This window comes from Bubalus bubalis, chromosome 18 (genome assembly GCF_019923935.1).
Source record: "Bubalus bubalis isolate 160015118507 breed Murrah chromosome 18, NDDB_SH_1, whole genome shotgun sequence".
NCBI classification, from domain to species: Eukaryota; Metazoa; Chordata; class Mammalia; order Artiodactyla; family Bovidae; genus Bubalus; species Bubalus bubalis.
In genome coordinates, this window is record NC_059174.1 from 21,824,725 (window position 1) to 21,843,472 (window position 18,748).

At 40.6% G+C, this 18,748-nt stretch overlaps 1 protein-coding gene across 1 annotated transcript in view; it reads left to right on the forward strand.

The window, feature by feature from the left end:
* FTO (FTO alpha-ketoglutarate dependent dioxygenase) overlaps positions 1 to 18,748 on the forward strand; it is a 422,524-nt gene that overhangs the window by 151,114 nt on the left and 252,662 nt on the right. The window contains exon 5 of the mRNA XM_006043050.4: positions 14,982 to 15,061. Coding sequence (XP_006043112.3) covers positions 14,982 to 15,061 — 80 coding nt within the window. The remainder of the gene's footprint in view (positions 1 to 14,981; positions 15,062 to 18,748) is intronic.

An 18,748-nucleotide genomic window follows, 5' to 3' on the forward strand; every position in this document is an offset into this window, starting at 1 on the left:
GGGGGTCGGGTTTACTTATAGAGCCTGACCTGTGGTTTTCTCCTTGATGAGGTTCACCTTCTCTGAAATACCTATGGCTTAGAGCAGCAAGACCCGGTGCACTATGAACGTTTGATGTGGTGTAACCTGAAAATGTGCCATGCGTCTATTTCGGGAGTCAACACGAGCAGCAGAGTTGGAGTTTGTAGCTCTGTGAGCAGGAAGAACAGAGGCCTCTAGGAGTTTAAAAGTCTCTTGACTGGGGTTCTTCTTGGGGCTTCACGTGGAGACCATGGTAGCTTTGTAAATCCTCCAGGTGTCCATCAGTCCTGCCCAGTCTTAGACCTTTTGTTCATAGGAAAAGGCTTGTGTTATTTTTCCCTCTGACCCCTTTCCCTCCCTCCTCCAACCTCTGACTGACCAGCTGAAGCAAAAAAGACCTCTAATATATGGCTTAATCATAAATTCTAAATAATTATACTTTATTACCTCTCATGGGTCTTGAAATGTAGGTGCTACATTCTGCTTTCTGCCGAGGCAAGGGAATAATACAGAAGCAGTAGTAAATTATAACTTCAGGCTGCAGTCGTAAGCTTGAGGAATTGCCATTTAAGTGGAAAGTGCTTGAACAGCCCAATGAGCAGCTGTCATGTCTATTTTCACCCTGAAAAGTAGGAACATGACAGTGTAGTTTCCGCTGCTTGTCCAATGTGAACTTAGCGTGTTCTCCTTCCCTGCTTGGCAACCGCAGTATCTGCTTCTTGCTGTTCACTTTTTTTTTTTTTTTTTTGCAGGGTTGAGGGTGTGTCTCTCCTGAAACATTTTGCTCTAAAATATGCCCCTAAATGCTGACATTTTCAAACTTGGGGTTTCTGGCTTGATATCCCTGGTGGCTCAGATGGTAAAGAATCTGCTGCAATGCAGGAGACCCAGATTTGATCCCTGGGTAGGGAAGATCCCCTGGAGAAGGAAATGGCAGCCCACTCCAGTATTCTTGCCTGAGAAATCCCATGGATTTCTGCAGTCTATGGGATAGCAAAGAGTTGGGCACGACTGAGCAACTAACACATACTTTACACACCAGATTTTTTGGTCTTCAGACAAATTGGGGAGAGGACAAGGCTGGTGTCATAGGCTCTGAGAATAGGAACCTGAGTGTGTTCCTAGGTCCTTGGAAGGATCTGCCACTTTCTTATCATATCTAGTCTTTTTGTTTATTTCTGTAGTATTTCTGTTGTGAACTTTACTTGAAGTGTGTGTGATGAGTACCTCCTGAGGGCCAGGCACTGAGCTGGAGGCTTTGATACATTTTATTTATTTCTCATAACAAACCTGTGAGGTGTGTAATCGTCCCCTTCTAGTCACCTTTTTTTTTTTTCCCCAGAAAAGAAAATTGATGGGAATGGACTGCTAGTGGGTAGTATATGGTTTCTTTTAGGAGTATGAAAATACTCTCAAATTAGTTTATGATGATGGTTACACAATTCTGTGAATGCACTAAAATGCAGTGAGTTGTATATTTTCAATGAGTGAATTATTTGATATGTGAATTGTATCTCCATAAAGTGAAAATGTTAGTTGCTCAGTCGTGTCTGACTCTTTGAGACCCCATAGACTGTAGCCCACCAGGCTCCTCTGTCCATGGGATTCTCCAGGCAAGGATACTGGTGTGGGTTGCCATTTTCTGCTCCAGGGGATCTTCCCAACCCAGGGATCTAACCCAGGTCTCCTGCGTTGCAGGCGGATTCTTTACTGCCTGAGCCATCAGAACCAGGAAGCAGGTATGTGAATTGTATCTTCATAAAGCTCCATAAAACCCCATTTTAAAAAGGAAATTGAAGCTCAGAGAGGTAAAATCACTTGCTCAAGGTGACATATCTAGTGAAGCTTATGTTTAAGTCCAGATTTTTCTGAGACCAAACCTATTCTTTCTTCTGTGGAACTATGCTAGCTCTCCTAATTATATCGTTGTGGAATCTTTTTCTTTAAAAGTGTGGAAAAAGAATATTAGTTGACCAACTAATAGATGAATACACATATATTCTCACTGTTAAGGATTCAGATAATATGGAAGTGCGTAGAATAAAATGTGGAGGTACTCTTTTATCTTCTGTCTGTTCCTTTTATAAGCATTAACATAAATAGTTATGTAGATACATTTATGTTACGGCTGCTTTTTTAAAAAACACAAATGGGACAGTACTGTATTGTGTTAGTTGAGTACCTAGGCTTTGTTGGACTTAGGAACTAATTGGCCTTCAGATTGTACTCTCAGAACAAAACTCATTTGTACATAGGGGACTTACTGTGTGTTAGTAGGTACATATGTGTGTGTGTGTGTGTGTGTGTGTATACTACTTAGTTTTTTTAACTTAGTAATATGTCCTGGAGATTTTTTTCATGTCAGTACCTCATCTATATTATTGTTGGTATTATAATAAAAATAATATATGTACTAGGAAATAAAATTTTAAACAGTGGAGGTTGATCTAAAATAGAAAGGGGAAAAAAAAAATAAATAAATAAAATGGAAAGGGGAAAACTTTGCCACCTACCCCCAAGTTCCATTTCTTAGATGTAACTACTTTTCACTGTATTCACATTTTATTCCTTAGGCGATTCTTTCCTGCTTAACTGTTAAAATATCCTTAATACTTCAGTTTTTTTATGTAACAACTTTAAGGCCTGTCAGTCTTTCATGAAGAAAAATGTGGAATTGGCTTTCTCACACTCTCACTCTTCCTAACTTTTGTCACTTTATGTTTATTTTTAAGGTTTTTTTTTCTCTTAATTGATCAACTTTATACCAAGACCTCGATGCTCTCTCTTGACTTCTGGTATTGCAGCCATGTCATTGCTGTCAGAGTTTTGAGCTGTATAATGCTTACAGGCTCATCTGTAGTCTTGCTAAGGGGACCATGCCTTCTCTGTATGTTGACAGTGTACAGTGTGTATTAACAGTGCTTACGTGTGTGTTATTAATTGTAGAACCAAATGGAGTGACTGGACTCCGGCATAGAAGATCTCATCCACTGTAATCACTAAACTTACATCAGTTGAAAGAACATGTGCAAATGTCAGGTCACGATTTCAGACCTCACCAAAAGCTCAGGCTTGTGCTGCATTATTGAGGTGGTTTTGTGTTTGAGCCGTGGCTTTCTTGTTGCTTAGTTCTCCCTGTCCCCCTGGAGCTCATCACTGCCTCTCTGTCTTTACTGACTGGAGAATCATGCTATGGTGCTGGCTCGATGCTATTAGATGTTGCATCATACGACTTATTTAATGTTTTGATAAACACTGCCTTCTTCAAACCCATCTGACACAGTTTTACTGAGATTGCTTCTCATTGCACTCCTAGGAGAATTCCGTTGTCACTCAGATCCTGTGTCTTCGTTCGTTTTCTGGAATTTTCTAAGAATGCCTTCTGACTACTATATTTTAAATTCCCCAAAATGTGTACCCTCTCCAGGACCTACCACAGTACTCTGAACATGGTAGGTGCTTTAATAAATATTGAATCAATGAGTGAAATTCCTCTTCATTCATGGCAGTATAGGCAAAAGGAAATATTTATTCTATCCTTAAAAGCTCCTGGCTCGAAAAGGTTTTGAAGACCCCTGCCAAAACAGATGGCCATTCATCTTATATTCTGGGATCTCTAGAGACAGCTTTTAGAATCTTCCATGACAGTTGATTCCTTCAGTGACCCATGCTTTACTTCCTCATAACTAATCCAGATAACGATGTGGCATCATAGAATTTTCCAAATGACACAGTGTCTGGATCAATTTGTACATTCTCTTTCACTTTTTTTTAATAAGAACACCATCAAAGGTTAAAAAAAAAAGTGCCTCTGTGTGTTTTTTTTTTTAAGCTGAGGATGAATATATTACTATGAATTATGAAGACCTTTTAATCTCTTATGGTTCATTTAATCAGTCATGTGGTATTGAGATAATTCTCCATACAGGTTGGGTAGGTGGAGTGTTCCCCATTGAGTGGCAGTCTCTCCCTCTGTCTCTTTTTAAATATTTATTTATTTACTTTTGGCTCTGTCGGGTTTCAATTGCAACATGTGGAATCTTTCATTGCCTTGCTGGCTCTTCATTACAGCGTTGGCTCTCTGGTTGTGGAGCTTGGGCTTCGTTGCCCCACAGCATGTGAGATCTTAGTTCCCTAGCCAGCGATCGAATGGAGTTTCCTGCATTGGAAGGTGCATTCTTAACTACTGGACCACCAGGGAAGTCCCTGGCTGGCAGTCTTACTATGCCCTCTTTGGCTATTGTGTATCTCTACAGCATCATTCATAAAAGTACAGGCTATGGGAAGGAATTTTTCAGGCTTTTAATTTGCTTGCATATACTGTGTATGCTCTTTGCTCCTTCTGTAAAAACAGTGGGAGAATGACCATGAATGAAACCTTAAAAAAAATATATTTATTTAATTGATTTTTGTTGACTGAGCTCAGGACTCGACCAGGAATGAATCTGACTTTCTTGAATCAGTCAGTTCCTGCAGCAGATTTCAAGCAGATTATGTCCTCATTGGGCTTCCTTTGGTGGCTCAGTGGTAAAGAATCCGCCTGCAGTGCAGGAGACGAAAGAGACACAAGTTCGATCCCTGGATGGGGAAGATGTCCTGGAGAAGGAAATGGCAACCCTGTCCAGCGTTCTTGCCTAGAGAATCCCATGGACAGAGGAGCCTGGCAGGCTCCAGTCCCTGGGGTTGCAAGAGTTGGACATGATTTAGCGACGAAGCTACCGCCACTGTTGTGGTAGCACTATACCCCGTTAAACTGTCTCTGTGGAATAATTCTTCTAGGCCCAGTAAACATTTCAACTTTTTTTTTTTTGGTCACAGTTTGAGGCTTTCAGGATTTTAGTTCTCCAACGATTTCTGGCCGCAGCATCAAAAGTGCCAGGAAATTTCCTACAAATTTTAAAAAGGTATAAATTATCATCCTTAGTTCATTATAGTGACTTTGTCCTAAAACTGATCCTGGCATAACTCTTTCCCCTTACATTTCATATTGTCCCCTCCACCTTGTTATATTTTCTCCTTCATTCTAGGTACACGTATAACTCACCTATTAAAAAAATTTCATAGCCACAGTGGCAGTGACACCAGCCATTCGGTGTGGTTGCCATAACTCTCTTTCCCCTCCAGACTGTAGCAATTGATACAGAAGTCTTATCTCACCTGTTAGAGCTAAGGTTTTTCAGAGCCACTATTAAATGTATTTTTGTACTGTACACAGCACTTAGTGCCTTGTACAGAATAGGAACTTGCCGAGTATCTGGAGAGAACAGCCTTATTTCCTCCCTAAGTATTAGCCAGAAACCTTATCTTGGGCTTCTGTTGGGGCTCAGATGGTAAAGAATCTGCCTGCAATGCAGGAGACCAGGGTTCAATCCCTGGGTTAGGAAGATGCCCTGGAGAAGGGAATGGCAACCCACTCCAGCATTCTTGCCTGGAGAATTACATGGACAGAAGAGCCTGGTAGTCCATGGAGTCACAAAGAGCTGGACATGACTGAGCAACTAACACTTTTGCTTTTTTTTTTTAAAAAAAAAACTATCTTCAATTGCCAATGGAAAATCAGATATTGAAATAGGAGTGACTAAAGAAAGTAGTCAAAAGGCATTTGAAGGAACAGAACTGAAAAGTTTAAGTGGCTACTCCAGTTTCGTTCATTAGCTTTACTTGGAAGTTCTGGGGCCTGGAGTTCACTGGAGCCGTGGCTTTGTATATACAAAGTGGGAAGAGAAGAGACTTCATTCAAGTTTTCTGTTAACCTAACCTTCTCATCTCTCCATTTCCATGACCCCTCTGCCCTTCTGTTTCATGGGAAGAGTTGCTACCAGGATGAGAAAAGGCAGCCCTTCCTAAAGTGGGATTAAAGTTCCTTTTGCTGATTTAGAAATCAAGAATGAATGATTAACCTCAAGAATGTATTCTCTTCTCAGCCCAACAATAAAATAAGCATTCCATAAAAGTTAATCTCAGAAAACAAAGAGGGAGAAAGGTGTGTACCCTGAGGTCATCTTCACCTCTGTACTTGTTTCTATAAAAGAGTTTTCAGTCCCCTGGAAAATTATACTGCAAAAGATGTATAAAACGAACCAAAGCTCTTATTGCCCTTACTGATTTCAGTGTTCTTTCATTTCTGTTTGGGGAATGAATATCTCTTTTCTGAGGACCTCTTCATTGAGCATTCCCTTTTGCATTTAAAAAAATCATCATACTTACTGTTTTATGTTTTATTGTTAAGTACAAAAGTAATAATGTATGCTATCCAGTCAAAGATGCTGTGAAGGACTTCTCTGGTGGTCCCATGGTTAAGGATCCACCTGCCAGTGCCGGGGACATGGGTTCCACCCCTGGTCCAGGAAAATCCCACATTCTGCAGGGCACCTAAGCCCCTGTGCCACAACTACGAAGCCTGCGCTCTAGAGCCCGTGAGCCACAACTACTAAATCCGTGAGCTGAAGCTACTTAAATCTGCACCCTGGAGTCCGTGCTCTGCAACAGAGAAGCCACCACAATGAGAGAAAGCCTGTGTGCAGCGATGAAGACCCACCCAGCCAAATTTAAATATATAAATAAAATAAAAAACCAACTCCCCCCAAAACAATCAATTTTAAGATGTGCTGTAAATTCAGAGATGCTAAAAATGAAATATTAGAATTGATGCTCACTGTAAAGAATTTGTAAACTATAAGAAAGTGTAAATTGGATAACAAAAATACATCACATAATATGACCACACAGAGATAGCAACATTCATAACTATTTGATGTGATTCCTTCTAACATTTTTTTCCTATACCTGGGAAAATATGTTTTCCCAAATATGGGAAAATTAATATCAGATTATATGGTATTAGATATAATGTTAATATGATATTAATATCATTAGATATAATGTTTAGAAAATTAATATATTAGATATGTTTGGGAATACCAGGCCACCTTACCTGTCTCCTGAGAATCCTGTATGCAAGTCAAGAAGCAACAGTTAGAACCGGACATGGAACACCAGACTGGTTCAAAATTGAGAAAGGTGTGCATCAAGCCTGTATATTGTCACCTTCCTTATTTAACTTATATGCAGAGTACATCATGTGAAATGCCAGGCTGAATGAATCACAAGCTGGAATCAAGATTGCTGGGAGAAATATCAACAATCTCAGATATGCAGATGATACCACTCTAATGGCAGAGAGCAAAGTGGAACATAAGAGCTTCTTGATAAAGGTGAAAGAGGAGAGTGAAAAAGCTGGCTTAAAACTCAGCATTCAAAAAACAGATCATGGCATCCAGTCCCATCACTTCATGGCAAATAGATGGGAAACAATGGAAACAGCAACACTCTTTATTTTCTTGGGCTCCAAAATCACTGCAGATGGTGACTGCAGCCATGAAATTAAAAGACGCTTGCTCCTTGGAAGGAAAGCTATGACAAACCTAGACAGTGTATTAAAAAGCAGAGACATCACTTTGCCGGCAAAGGTGAACATTGTCAAAGCTAAAGTTTTTCCAGTAGTCATGTATGGCTGTGAGAGTTGGACCATAAAGAAGGCTGAGTGTTGAATAATCGATGCCTTCGATTTGAGATGCTAGCAAAGACACTTGAGAGTTCTTTGGACTGCAAGGAGATCCAACCAGTCAATCCTAAAGGAAATCAAGCTTGAATATTCATTGGAAGGACTGATGCTGAAGCTGAAGCTCTAATGCTTTAGCCACCTGATGTGAAGAGCTGACTCATTGGGAAAGATCCTGATGCTAGGAACGATTGAAGGCAAGAGGAGAAGGGAACAACAGAGGATGAGATGGTTGGATTGTATTACCAACTCAATGGACATGGGTTTGAGCAAACTCCAGGAGATAGTGAAGGACAGGGAAGCCTGGTGTGCTACAGTCCATGGGGTCACAGAGTCGAACACAACTGAGCAACTGAGCAACAGCAACAGCAACAATAATGTTTTATATTTTGTTTTTTTCCCAATAGTTTTATGTCTTTTTTCTCCAGTACTTGTATATCCTGAATATTTTTCCTTATTAAATGTTCCTCGAAAATGTGATTTTTAAAAAATGGCTTAAATAGGAGTCCTCTACTTTTGTCATGCCATTTATTACCAGTGCCTTGGTATCAAATATATCTCTCTGGTGAACATCTTTGTACCTAATCTTTGTCTGCACCTATAGTTATTTCTCTAGGAAGAGTTACTAGAAGTGAGCCACCTGAGTATGGATGAGAGTGTTGATATGTAAAGACTGTACATATTGTATGATTAGACTGTTCTTCAGAATGTTCTCAGTTTGCCTTCCTACCTACAGTGTATGAAATGTGTTTATCAGTTCCTTTTACCAACCTACCTTATTGCACCCTAGGCAACACCAGGCATTACAATTTAAAAATGTTTTCCCCAATTTAATGAGTGAAAATAACATGCTGTTGTTTTAAAGTACACTTACTTGTTGATGATGTTGAACACTTTCTGTGTTTCATGGCCATTTGTATTCTTCTTTCTACTACTATTTATTAGCTGATCATCTTTTGCCCATTTTTCTGTTGACATGTTATTGACATGCATCTTGATGCTTACTTTATTCAGCTCTTCTGTTCTTTTACTGGGCATTAAAAAAAAAAATACTCTTTAAAATTTTTGACTTAGATTTTTTTAAACAATTTAAAAAAAATTTTTTTTTTTTTTTTTTAAATTTTTGACCCTGCTGCACAGCATGTTGGAGACGGCAATGGCACCCCACTGCAGTACTCTTGCCTGGAAAATCCCGTGGACAGAGGAGCCTGGTAGGCTGCAGTCCACAGGGTTGAGAAGAGTCGGACACGACTGAGCGACTTCACTTTCACTTTTCACTTTTATGCATTGGAGAAGGAAATGGCAACCCACTCCAGTGTTCTTGCCTGGAGAATCCCAGGGACGGGGGAGCCTGGTGGGCTGCTGTCTATGGGGTTGCATAGAGTCGGACACAACTGAAGCGACTTAGCAGCAGCAGCAGCACAGCATGTGGGATCTTAGTTCCTGAACCAGGGATCAAACCCATGCCCCTTGCATTGGAAGCCTAAGGTCTTAACCACTGGCCTACCAGGGAAGTCCCTAAAATAAATTTTAATATAGAAAATTTTTTAGATGAAGTGTACTTACTTTCATTTATTATTAATTATGTTGTTATTTAGTCACTAAGTCATGTCCAACTCTTTGTGACCCCATGAACTGTAGTCCACCAGACTCCTCTGTCCATGGGGTTTTCCAGGCAGGAATACCTGAATGGGTTGCCATTCCCTTCTCCAGGGAATCTTCCCAACCCAGGGATTGAACTGGGGTCTCCTACATTGGCAGGCAGATTCTTTACCATTGAACCACCATGGAAGCTCATTAATTGTACTAGCATTGAATTAAATAGCCGTATTAAAATTATTTAACAACTTGTATGTTCCCTGCTAGTCTTTTTATATTGTGGTTTTAATTATTTTGATTGCCATCTTGTCAGCTAAAGTATAGGTTCTAACTGTTTAATGAAGGCTAATGATAGGGAAATGGTGGTAGTGTGTTTTCTGAGTCTTTGCATTATTTGAGTGTGACTTACTATACCTACATGTATTCATATCTCCTTTAATGGCTATCGGAATCTTGAGTAAGGAGGTTTCCACCTTAAAGCTCTATAGATATTGTTCCCTTGACCTCTAATATTTGGTGTTAAGGAGATACCTGAAATCATCTCCATTTTGATCCTATTATAGCAAGTTGTGCTTTTTCTTTGGACATTTTTCGTATTTTATATTTAATTTTTGAACGGAAAATGTTTATGCACTTGGTTAACCATTTTGTAGAACAGACTCAGGCCTTTTTACAACTTCGGAAAATATTCTTCTGTTATTTCTTTGATTATTCTTTCATTGCTCTGTTCTCTGCTTTCTAAGATTCCTGTTCTGTCTCTTTTGGCTTAATCTGCCCCTCATCTCTTATCTTTTTCTGTCACTAATTTTTGTTTTCCGTCTGAGTTCTGGGAGAATTTCTTGAGTTCCCATTCACTTGGGTGATCTGGTTTTTCTACAGCATGCATTCTGTTGTGTAGTCAGGCTCCTACTGTTTTAAATGAAGCTATACTTACTAAAAAAACAGTCAGCTCCAAGCAGCCTTTCCTGATCTCATGTTGTTCCATCTTCATGATTACTTTGCCCCATTGTTACAGGTGCAGTGCCTTCTTGAGTCAAGCGGCTTCTTGAAAAATTGAGACTTTTATGAAAATTTTTTTCTGACCATTTGAGTAACACTTTTTCAGAAGAGGCAGTTTCTGTCAAACTGGTTCCTTTCCTTAGAACATATAGTAATTTTACCCGAGTTTAGTAATTTTTTCCTTGCCTGTTTTTCCTTATAGAAAGAAGACTAGCACCAGCTAAGAGGCAACTTGGTATTAAGACTGGTTCTATGAAAACTTAGTACCGGTTCCTGGCTAAATACTTTACTTGAAGGAAGAAAATGCATCTTTGCAGGGTCAAATGAGAGACTTGATAAACTGGAGTGCCCTGCCTGAATAACTTGTTTTTGTCTTTGGGTGGTATGGATGCTCACAGTATGAGCAAACACGGGCAGCTTTTGGACTGGGGATCGAACCCTTACCCCCTGCCTTGGAAGGGGAGATCTTAACCACTGGCCTGCCAGGGAAGTCCTGGTATTTTTTCCTAATTGAAGTATAATTGATTTATAGTATAGTGCTACCTTTCTTTAATCTCATTCCTCTTATACTGTATCCAGCAGAGTTGCTTGTAATTTCTGGCATATTGAGCACCTTTCCCTGGTATTGAGCACTGAAAGGAGTCTTCATTCTTTTGATATTTCTTTGATTGTCTCATTGAGAATCTAGGAATGGGGTAGGTAGAGGTCTGGGTCTCTACTGTGGTCTCATCAGGAATACTCCCCTCCCCCCCTTTCATTGGCTATTAAATTCTGAAAATGTTCTCAGTCATGGATGTCCCCACATCTAGGAAAAATAAGGTCATAAATATTAAGATTGAGGGATGAGAATGGACAGGTGAGTAAGAATGAAAAGCTTCAGTGATTGTGTGAAACTGGGAAGATTGGATTTCAGTATTGGGCTTATTTAGCTCTGGAGTGCCTTTAGCAAAGCTCCTGATTGTTACTTTAAGAAATTTGGGGACGCAATAGCCCCTGGTGAAACACTGGACAGCAAAACCAAGAAAATAAGGGCTGGGTTAAATTTAGGGTGACCAGCTGTCCCAGTTTGTCTGGGTTGGGGGAGAGGATCTCAGGATTCGGGACTTCCGTATTAAAACCAGGAAAGTACTGGGCATGAACTGATCACCCTAGCGTGAATTATGCCTTTGCATCTGTGGTCTCTTATATGAGATGAGATTTCATGCTACAGTGAATGTCCAGCGTTCTCTCCTTCCACTGATAGAGCACGCAGCATTTAGCCTGCAAAGAGTGAGAGCTCTTTGTCCATTTGTTTTGTTGAATAAATTCTACAAACTCTGATTGCTCCTGAGTATAGTCAGTTTTTTAGCTGTTTTCTGAGATAACTCTGGCAAATAGGCATTCTTTAATGTTTTCTTTCTAAAAATTATTAGGATTTGTCTTTAAAGCTAGGGGCATCTTTAGTACATCCTTTGAGATGTACAATCCATGAGGTTTGAACCACGTTCATAGATTTAGAGTTTTAGACAAATTAGAAGTCCTACAGTGAAAATACAGGGTTCTTTCTAAAAGTCATAAAGGACGAGAGACATTTGGGAGCAATTTCAAAAGAGTTGTTTGATTAGAGAGTTGCCAAGGATTTAAATAAAGGTACACACCCCGGACTATTACTTCTAATGTTGTGTTTGCCACTTGGCCTGCCGTTTTAAGTGCCTTTGAGTTGCCCCTCAGTGGAACAAAAGCTCTTAAGAAATCTGTCCATTAAGATGATTTTCTCCCTCCTTGGGATATCTTTAGAGCCCACTGTTAATAGCTGGGGAGCAATGAGGCTTTTATTTGGATAGGTGAGAATGGCATCTATATATTTCTTAGAAATTGTTTCAGTCCTTTATGGGCATCTGGCCTGGGGAAACTCCTGCAACCCCTGCTTTTTGTTTTTGTTCGGCTTTGAATCCCCCTTCAGACAAAATAGTTCAGATCAACTAGAAATTCTCAGGTGTGTCCTTAACTGAAATCCTCAGAGGGCAAATTGAAGAGAGAAGTGTCATCCAGTCGTCTTCAGGCCTTAAGCCACACTTAAAAAATTTTTTTTTAATTTAATTTTAATTTTTTAAATTGGAGGATAATTGCTTTACAATATGTTAGTTTCTACTGTACAGCAAAGTGAATCAGTTTATCAGTTATATATATATATATATTCCTTTCCCATTTAGGTCACCACAAAGCATTGAGTAGAATTCCTTATGCTGTATGGTAGGTTCTCATTAGTTATCTATTGTATCATATATCTTTTATTTCTCTGTGTAACTTTTTGGGTGAATGCTGGTTATGGCCAATTTTATTTATTGGTGTCTGATTTTGTTATACTCTTTTAAGTAGTGTTGGACTTTGCTCTAGTGAGTAATTAAATTATTTGGAATAAGTTGGATTCTTTTGAGGCTTGCTTTTAAGCTTTTAGGTGGATCTTGGGCAGCCTTTCATATAGGACTTGTTTAACCTTACTACTAAGATTATGCTTTTGTAAAGACTCTTATCTGGGCCTTGCCAGGCAGCGCAGTGGTAAAGAATCCACCTGCAAATACAGAAGATGCAAGAGACACCGGTTAGTTCCCTGGGTTGGAAAGATCCCCTGGAGGAGGAAGTGGCAGCCTGCTCTAGTATCTTGCCTGGAGAATCCCATGGACAGAGGAGCCTGGTGGGCTACAGTCCATGGGGTCGTGAAGAGTTGGTCATGACTGAGCGACTGAGGACACAAACACAAAGACTCTATTATTGTCTCAGATAGTAGGAGCCATTCTGGCCGCTGAGAACACGGTGTTCCTGGCCTAATGTGAGCCTGAGGTTTCTGGAGCTTCTTTTCCTACAGCTTTCTGGAGCTTCTTTTCCTGCCTGAAGCAAGTTTTCATTCACATATGCACAGTTTAGTGTGGAGTCAAAGACTGGAAGGAACCCTTCTGCAGATGTCTCCTTGATCTCTCCCTGTGCAAGTTCTTCTATTGCAGTATTCTGCCTTACAGATCTCTGCTCCCTGGTCTTCCTACTCTTTGTCTTCACAACTCAGCAGGAAGGAAAGCTGAACACTCAGAATTCTGACTTCTCCCTCCCTACTCTGTGGCTCTGAAACTGTTTCCAGCTGGAAAGCCAGGCAATTGTAGGACTCACCTATTTAATTTCTCTTGTATTTGGGGTTATGTCATGCTCTGTCTTCCTGTGTTTTATAGTTGTATAAGGCAAGAAGGTCAACCTTGTCATCATTCTCAGTGCTCATCACTTAGTTGTGTCTGACTCTTTGCAACCCCATGGACTGTAGCCCGCCAGGCTCCTCTGTCCATGGGGTTTTCCAGGCAAGAATACTGGAGTGGGTTCCATTTCCTCCTCCAGAGGATCTTCCCCACCCAGGGATTGAGCCTGTATTGCCTGTGTCTCCTGCGTTGGTTGATGAATTCTTTGCCACCTGGGAAGCCCATCCTTGTCATGGCTACTCCCTAAGGTCCATAAACAAATGTCCTGCAATTGGCATTTTGTGTTTCCTCTCTTACGTTGAGAGGAAATTTTATAGGTTGTTTTTGCTGACATGTAGTTGGTCTTTGCCTCCTAATTTAAATCATTGTCTTTCTTGGTATCTTCCTAAGAAGTCTTTGTTGCTTATGTAGGAAGTCATGTGTTGCCAGGGACAGTCTGGTTCTCTTCTTATTAACAGAGGAATAGAAGCAATGCTCTAAGCGGAGGTGATACAGATTTTTGCCTCACATGTGGCATCATTTCATAGAATACACAAGAACTTGGCCATTGATTTTTCTCCAATTGCATGTGGTTCCAGGCATATTCTTTAGCTGATGAATTCACCACCTACTCCATTCTTGGGTCATGAATCTGTAGGCTTGAATTCTGTTCTGAGAGCCAAAGCATTGCAACGTGCTGAGTTGGTTGGTTTGCTGCCTGGAAAATTGTTAGGACAAAATTGATACTTTGATTGGGGAGGGCAGGAGGCAGATTTTCAGATGAAAGATGTTCAATTCCAAAGAATACGAAAGAATTTTGGCTTATTCATAAAGCATGAGTAGAATTAGATGTATAATGAAAAAGAGAAGTTCAACCCATAAATAGTGGTGAGTGGGTATCATAAGACTACAGGTAAGTAGGGTGACCATATAGCCTGTTGGCTAAGTACAGTGCTGGTTTACGCCTGCTGTCGTCAAGTAATTATTAATCACATCCCCTTTCTCTATTGAAAGTGTCATGGTTTTTGATGGCTTTACACCACAATGGTTTTATACCATATGACTGTATATATATATATGCACACATATATGGATATCTGCTGCTGCTGCTGCTGCTAAGTCGCTTCAGTCGTATCTGACTCTGTGTGATCCCATAGACGGCAGCCCACCAGGCTTCCCCGTCCCTGGGATTCTCCAGGCAAGAACGCTGGAGTGGGTTGCCATTTCCTTCTCCAGTGCATGAAAGTGAAAAGTGAAAGTGAAGTCGCTCAGTCGTGTCTGACTCTTAGCGACCCCATGGACTGCAGCCTACCAGGCTCCTCCGTCCATGGGATTTTCCAGGCAAGAGTACTGGAGTGGGATGCCATCGCCTTCTCCGATATATATATATCTATCTATATCTATTTATCTCTCTATATAAAGTCATCCTACTTGCAAAAAATAGTTTAGATTATACAAAGTAATTGTTATATTTTTGGTTCTTGTCATTCTTCTTGAATGATGGATTTACTGTTTACTTTGTAATTTAAATACTATTTAGTGACTGATAAGTGGTGTGTTGGATGCTTTTTTTCCTTTAATTTTTGGTATTTTTCCTGCAGATGATCTCAATGCCACCCACCAACACTGTGTTTTGGCTGGTTTACCACCTCGGTTTAGTTCCACCCACCGAGTGGCAGAGGTAAGTGTAAATAAAAATGTGACTCAAACTTAATTGGATGTGACAGAAGTGGTTGCATGAGCAATTTATCATAGAACTTTGGAAGACTATTTGATAGGAAAATTGCTTCCATCTAACTAGACTTTAGCCTCTGTTTACTTGCTTTTTGAGCTTTGAGTTGTGCTGGATCAACTTTTTAGATTGAATTCTTGTCTTCTACTAGGATCTAGCACCCCCTATATATCTATATTTTACTATTCTGTGGATAACAGCATGTGGGGAAACAAGTGCTTGGCTAGGGGCAGAAGCATTATGGTTATCTCCTGGACTTTGTCTACAGACACATGGGCACAGAGGGCTTTCGGCTGACCAGACAGCCTGTTCCTAAAGCCTGTTCCTAAAGGTAATTGTAAAAAGTGTCTTCACAGCCTGGGCTAAGTCTGTTTTGCTTCCTCCGAGTTGTGTTTCTTGGAAAAGGTGCCTGCAAGAGGGGACCTTGGCAGATGTTGCTGGTTGGAGATTTTCTAAAGTGTTGGTACCTGTCAAGGTCAAGGTCAAGGTGTGACTGGAACGAAATTGGGTAGATCTGTGTGCTTGTGCATGTGTTAGTTGTAACTGGGCTCAGAGGGTTGAGAATTTACATTCCCATTAACTTTGGGTCAGGCTTCTGGGCATGTGAATGTAAATTAAAGAGACAGTTAGAGTGGTGCCAGGGAATTTCTGAACTCCCCAGTCAGGTTCCTAACCCAGGCTGGATTGCTGAATTCTGCCACCACTTGCAGTGGCTGATAGTCAGCTGATTAGACTAGTTCAGAATAGAAAGTTAAGAGATGAGGGAAGAAGCCCTTAGTAGTCATCCTGGGGTGTTGTGTGTGCTTGCTTAGGAAGAGTTGTAGAGAGCAGGGAGAACGATCATGAAAAGGATTACAAGTTGACCTCATATCCAAACTTGTTATCTGTGCTTTGCTTTTATAGCTTGACTTTTCACCATACTACAGGGGGACCAGTGTGAGAAAGTTGGGCAGAAGGGATAAAATAAAGTGTTAGGGAAACACAAACACACAACCTTTCTAGTCCTGATACTATAGAGTCTATAACACAATGTCATGTGTGCTGGTAATTAAGCAGCTTTCCTGGTAGACTGGTCAAGCTGCTCAGTGGCTGAGATGGCATGTGTCTAAGTCAAGATGCCAGCAAGCCCATCAAGCATTCCCTCCTCCCCACTTTCTCCTTATCTCCCTTTCTTGTTTCTTGCATTCAATCATTCATCTAAATATTCGAGGGCCTGTTCTGTGTCCGGCAGCACTAAAGCCTTGAGAGAGAGAGAGCCATCAGCTTGACGGGTATGCCCACTAGTTTTGCTGAACTAGCTTTTCAGTTTGAGAGGCAAATATTAAATAGATAAAAACACAAATAATTTATCTTAGAGACCTAAAGTAAGTTCTATTAGAAAAGAAGAAAGGAAGGAAGGGAGGGAGGAGGCAAGGGGCAAAAGGAAGGAGGGAAGAGGAAGGAAGGTGAAAGGGAGGAGTGAAGGAAGGCAAAAAGAAGTGAGCAAGCAGTTATCGAGCATCTTACATGTGCTTTGTGTTGTGCAAAAAAGATTTCACTTTTGTATAATACAAGATGGTATAGACATCTGTCTTTCTAGTCAGAACTTTCCCAAGAATTCTTTTGAGTGTGTGGCTACTTACACATATCTTTGCATCTTTCCTAATTCAATCTGGAAGAGTGGACAAGGTGATTAGTGCTGTGCTGAGAGGCCTAGTGTAAAATGATGAATAAGAAGTTTGGGAAAATGTGTTTGATAAGGATAACAATCATATCTAATTCAGAGTGTTCTTATGAGGATTAAATGAGTTAATACGTGTAAGTGTTTTAACAGTGGCTGATAGAGTATGCCTGCAAAGAATGTTAGCTGCTATACATATATATTAAATTGCTACTACCTCTACTACTACTGTTGCTATGGCTATTACTACTACTATTACTATTACTGCCTTTTTCAATTATCCTGATGAAAAGCTAGTGGGAGACAGGAACAACCAAAACTCTGTGTGGAAGGCGATACTGTCTGCGTTGATACACTGGAATGAACACGGTAAAGCAAGAGAATTTATGTCATCAACAAATCTTAGTTGGAAGAGTTGCTATTGACGGAAAGCTACTACTCAGAAGAAGGGAAGTGATTTTAGTTCTATCATCCATTCTACAAACTTCTGTTGAACTTTCCAGTGTTCAAGGTATTCTTTTAGACACTTGTGGATAGCAGTAGTTGACGTGTGGTATCTTTAAGATGTTTCCCGTCTAAGAGGAGGTAAGTACAGAATAGAGAGTAGAGTAGAATAAGACTTCATGAGTGACCTGACAGGTAGATGTGTAAGACTTGAATGTGTAGGGATTAGGGAATTTTAGGACAGTTGAGGTCAGCTAATGGGATGAGGACTCAGGTGCAAATATTGTGATTGGTTTGGGATGGGGATACAAGGGGAATGTTGAATGGCTCAACTTTGACTGAATCCAAGGATTGCCAGAAAAGGAGTGTTAGCAGATAAAGGCTGATTCCTGACTGGGACCAGATTGTGAAAGATCTTGGATTTTAGGTGTGTTTGGAGTTGGTGATGGACAGGGAGGCCTGGCATGCTACAATTCATGGGCTCGCAAAGAGTCAGACACGACTGAGCGACTGAACTGAACTGAACTGAAACTTAAATTAGGGGATTTCCTGGTGGCTCAGACAGTAATGAATCTGCCTGCAATGCAGGAGACCCAGGTTCAATTCCTGAGTCAGGAAGATCCCCTGGAAAAGGGAATGGCAACCCACTCCAGCATTCTTGCCTGGAGAATTCCATGGACAGAGAAGCCTTGCAGGCCACAGTCAATGGGGTCACAAAGAGTCGGACTTGACTGAGCAACTAACACTTTCACTTTCACAAACTTAAATTGGTTGGTGAACTGAAAGTCGCTCAGTCGTGTCTGACTCTTGAGACCCCATGGACTGTAGCCTGCCAGGCTTCTCTGTCCATGGGCTTCTCCAGGCAAGAATACTGGAGTGGGTTGCCATTTCATACTCCAAAATTAGTTGGTAGATGGGGGTTATCAATGATTTATTTATTGCAGTATTGACATATTGGAGATATCTTTTGGAAGATGAAAATGATAAAGACATCAGTTAAACCCGTTAGTCTGAACTAAAGTAGCAGCAACAGGAGAAAAGAAGAAATTCCCTTGACTAATGTAGGAAATGTAGTGACAGACTTGGCAGCTGAATGCAGTGGAGGAGGGAATGTAAGAGTGAATGAGTGGTCGAATGAATGAATGGATGAACAAGTGAATGAATGAACACACTAACCAACTACCTCTTTACTGTGTGCTTGTCATGTGCCAGGCTCTCAGGTGACTCTGAGGTTGCAAGTCTGGGTGATTTGGAAATGACATTACTGTAAGCAGGTAGTTCTAAGACACTAGGGAAAGAATATAGTTCACTTTCAAACAGTCTGAGTTAGAGCTGCCAAGTGGAGAGGTCCAGCAGACAAATGGAAATTTGGGATTAAAACTTGTAAGAGATCAGGGCATCTTTCCTTCTCCACCTCCTATAATAAATACATAGTCGGAAGTTCCCAAAAGGAGCCCTTCAGACTGCGTTTTTAAAGGACACCTCTGGTCTTAATTCCTTTTTTCCTAGATGACCAACTTTACTAACGTGGC